Genomic DNA, 4,270 nt, shown 5'->3' on the forward strand with positions numbered 1-4,270 from the left:
GACCCAAATAAGAGATTTGTCTCACAAATTACAACACGTGAGAACATCTCACACAAGTTTTTGTAATATTAATAATCATACAAAATATAATATTATTTTATTATTTTTTATTTCAATCATTTTTTTTATTATTTATCTTTTAATTATTTTATTATTTTATCCTTCAACCAAATCACACAAACGCAGGAAAAGAAACTGGCCCAAACTTTATATTCAAGGACAATATTCAAATATTTAAAGCACAAATTTATTTCTCGAAACACGAAGCAAATATTTTCATTCACATGTAAATATGAAAAAAAAAAAAACACAAATTATTACACAATAACAATATTACAAGTAACAAAAGCCACAGAGTACAGAAATACAAAGCTTCTCCTCTCCATTCATAGTTTCATTCTCGTTGCGTCGGTAGAGCCTTACTCCTGCAATTTCGGCTGCTCTCCCGCATTAACCACTGGAATAAATACACGAAATATCAGTGAGAAAAATTTAGCTGGCTGCGTAAATCTACTTATGTACATATCGAATCAAGTGCTCTGAAGCTTACCGTGGGATTCGTTGATGGAGTCCTGAGCAGTTTGCGTCCCAGTGCCCTTCCCCATCCAGGATCCAACGGTATCCTTCACCCTTCCGACAACCCCCGGCCCCGAGCTTTGACGCCTCGCATCCAGTTCGTCCTCGCCTTCTATGCCCTCGGTCACCTTCCCGATCGGCTTCTCTTCCCCCGTTTTCTGCAAGTACCCTTCCTTTTTCTTATGAAGTGCGTCGGTAATAGTCTCGGATAGCGCCTTGTCTTCATCTCCAGGCTTCAATTTCTCATCCCAGTAGTCTTTCGTAGACACCCCTTTATCGTTGCCTGTGGCTGCTGCGTCCCCGCCGCCCTGGAATTTCGACATCACATTGGTGCCAGCATCTGCCACTTTCTCATAGACAGGGTTCAGTGTTTCAGTGATTCTCTGCGTGTAACCAGGTGTTGATTCTGATCCAGGCTGGTTAGAAGGACTCATCCCTTCTTGTCCGTAACCTTCGCCTTGCTTTCCCGCTTCTCCGCCGCCCTGGAATTTAGACATCACAGCGGTGCCTGCGCCTGTCACTTTCTCATATACAGGGTTCAGTGTGTCGGTGATTCTCTGCGTGTAACCTGGGGATGATTCTGATTCAGGCTTGTTAGAAGGACTCAGCCCTTCTTGGCCAGAACCTCCGCCGTATCCTAGCTTCGACGCGACCACGTTCTTAGCGGAGATAGCTTTATCACTAATCACAGAGGTCGCTGAGGAGCCTTTTCCTGCAACGGTGTTGGAGTCGAAACTTTTCGGGTCCGATTCAGGATTATCCAGCGTGGTAACTGGATTGGAATCTGGATTGAACTGATCGTGGCTTCCTGTAAAAGGACTTTTTTCTGGCTGCTGCTTTGTTTCAGATTCATTGCCCACATTCAGATGATCGAATCTGTGGATAAGCTGACCAACCCCAGCTTCTTTACCACCTGTAGTGTCGAATTGTAATCAATGCTATTAAAACTGAAACTGATGCGAATCATAAAATATAATTTTTCGGGACAATTTGATGAAATTTTACCATCTCCGGTGGGATCAGACACTTTGGACTCATAATTCGAAGGAGGAACAGGGGCATCTCCGGACCGGAAATTGGTTGAGTGTGGGTCCTCCTCTAAACCCATTGATGGCCCGAGTTTAACCTCTGGTTCTCCGGCACTTTCTTCTTCCCTCTGTACAGAAACAGGCTTACTTGGAGAAGGAAAATGCTTGTTTTCAGATGGGTTTTCTTGTTCATATCTCGTTTGAGCTGGAATATTAGGCCTAGCTTTTGCTTCCCCTTTCACCATCGGATCAATCCGATCCCCCCGAGTATCTGCTGCTCGCTTCTCCTCATTTTGATCGTGTTGCACCGGCAGATTCGTGCTGTTGATCACAGTTGAATCATGCGCTACACACACAGCCCAAAAAAGGAAGAAATTATTATCAAGATTTAACAACTTGAAAAGTTAAACCAAAATTCAGTCGAAAGATGGACGGAGACGTACTGAGAGCAGCACCATGGATTTCACGATCATTTGCAATTTCTTCATCGTCGTCGTCTTCTTCTTCGACATTCTCATCATACCTGTACTCGTGCTCTTTCCCTTGTCCTGGCTTCTTTATGGTATCCTTGATTTTCTTTGCCTTGTCCTTCACCTTCTTCAACACCGATTTCTTCTCCCCCGGCTGATTACTCTCCCCTACAAATTACACATCAAAACAACTATGATTCACGCTGAAATGCTTAAAGAAAAATCCCACACGATCAAGACTTCACCATGGTATTTCAGCTGCTGCACAAAACACTAACTCAAGCCCAGGAAGAAATAAAAAAAAAATAACATTGCATCATGAAATTTCGTCAAAATATATACAATCCTGCTCCATGAAATCAAATCCATACACCCAATTTCGATTATGAGACTTACCCGAGTGGAGGCCAACATCTTCGTGCTCAATGTGCTGAGGAGCAGGGCGCTGCATTTGTGATTCCATTTCTCCTTTTCTTCCCCGACAAACTAACTAAAACTTCGATCCTACAAGATTAGTATGTCAAATATTATAGATAAATAAAATTGTGATTTGTTCGATCAAGTGATGATGAGAAGAAGCGGCGTCAGTTAGTTTAAATAGAAGGATAGAGAATTGAAAATTGGCCAGGTTCGCATGGAGATGGCAATTGCAGAGCGGCACACGTAGTATCGCAGCACCTCAATTCTCTGATTGCATACGCGTGTCTTACAGCGAATTAGTTACGCTAAATTATAGATTATTTATTAGCACAGTCGGCGTGAATAATATATAATTTAAGCCTCATATAATATATACTAAGCAAAATAACCTCAATTCATAAGATATCTTATTCAGGTTTATAGTACAACATATGAGTATTTATATTTTTCTCCAGAGTAAATAATCAGGTGTTCGTATTTGTGTAGGTCTTATTTAATAATATAATTTCAAAAGCTTGAAATATTATGAGCATAGTAGTTTTTATTTTCTTTTGTATTTGTAGTCATACAGTTAGTATTTCAAGTTGGAACTTAACAAAGTAAAAAATATAGAAAAACAAAGAATTTAAAAAAGTGAAAATAGTTAGGAAAAATATTGAGTTGGTGTTCAAATTGGAGAATTTTAAGAACATGTCTCAAATTAGATATAAAATATTTGTTCATTTTAAAACCTAATCATGGATCTACTCCATAAATAAGTTATTATAAATTCGAAAATAGAGTGTTCATATTTAAATCATGGTAGTGGTTGTAAAGGTGACAAACTTAATGACATAGTTGACGCTAATGGATTTACGAACGTTGTAATTTTAACTTAAATATTAATTGTAGTTTGAGCTATTAAAAAATGGATGAGAACACTTAAAATCTTAGTGTAATAAAAAAAATTTGAAAACTTGTTAATGTGGACATGATTTCAATAGATTTAACGTTTTTTTACCTGAGCATTTAGTTGACATATTTATGAATTATGTTATTTCGAGTTTTGAAGATATTTAAACATGTGAGTTAATTTAATTCAAATGACAGCTGAATAGATGACTACAACGAGGGACTAATAAAATAAAATAAAGTATATGAATAGAAATTGTTTGGAACTCGTATTAAGAAGAAAGAGCATGTCAGTAATATGTAAGAAAAAGAAATTAATAGGGAGATGGTTGATGTACTATGAAGAAAATAAAATTAACTATACAGAGTAACGAAGTGGGGAGAAGTTTTCATTTACGTTGAATTGATCAAGCATAATCTAAAACTTATAATATGTTTACACACATAGACTACGGCTAAGCATTTTCGGTACTATAAGATAAATGTTTTATTATTCATTTACTGTACATGGTTGTTTTGATGGAACTCATTGGTATTTTGGGTTGTGTTAATGTTTATTACATAGTCTAGTAGGAGCAACAACTTTGATTCCATGTTAAGCACTCTTCTTAAGATGATAGCCCATATTGGGTTGGAGTAAAATCTTCTTATTAGTTCTTCAACTTCTTTCAGAAATATATAGTTGTATTGACATTTTCTACAGTCGATACATGTAAGTAATGATTGTTTTCCATTGAATTATGCTTATATATTGAATATGTAGTTAGCAAAATATGGATATTGAGAAATTATAACATAACAAGTATGTTAAGCCTTAGGTAATTAAGCATATAAGTATATATAAGGTAAGATAGAGGGTGTCAAGAGAATTTTCATATATTATAT

General features: G+C 37.1%; 1 protein-coding gene across 1 annotated transcript; it reads right to left on the bottom strand.

Annotated features, from left to right (window-relative positions):
• Window positions 1-231: 231 nt before the first annotated feature.
• On the bottom strand, window positions 232-2,678 carry LOC140967853 (low-temperature-induced 65 kDa protein-like). The gene is made up of 5 exons (XM_073428622.1): window positions 2,471-2,678; window positions 2,048-2,242; window positions 1,582-1,950; window positions 551-1,489; window positions 232-457 (listed from the first exon to the last, which is right to left on the bottom strand). The coding sequence occupies exons 1-5, from the start codon at window positions 2,535-2,537 to the stop codon at window positions 420-422; spliced, it is 1,608 nt and encodes a 535-aa protein (XP_073284723.1). The 5' UTR covers window positions 2,538-2,678; the 3' UTR covers window positions 232-419.
• Window positions 2,679-4,270: the final 1,592 nt, after the last annotated feature.

Source organism: Primulina huaijiensis, unplaced genomic scaffold, assembly GCF_012295235.1.
Source record: "Primulina huaijiensis isolate GDHJ02 unplaced genomic scaffold, ASM1229523v2 scaffold2897, whole genome shotgun sequence".
Taxonomy (NCBI): Eukaryota; Viridiplantae; Streptophyta; class Magnoliopsida; order Lamiales; family Gesneriaceae; genus Primulina; species Primulina huaijiensis.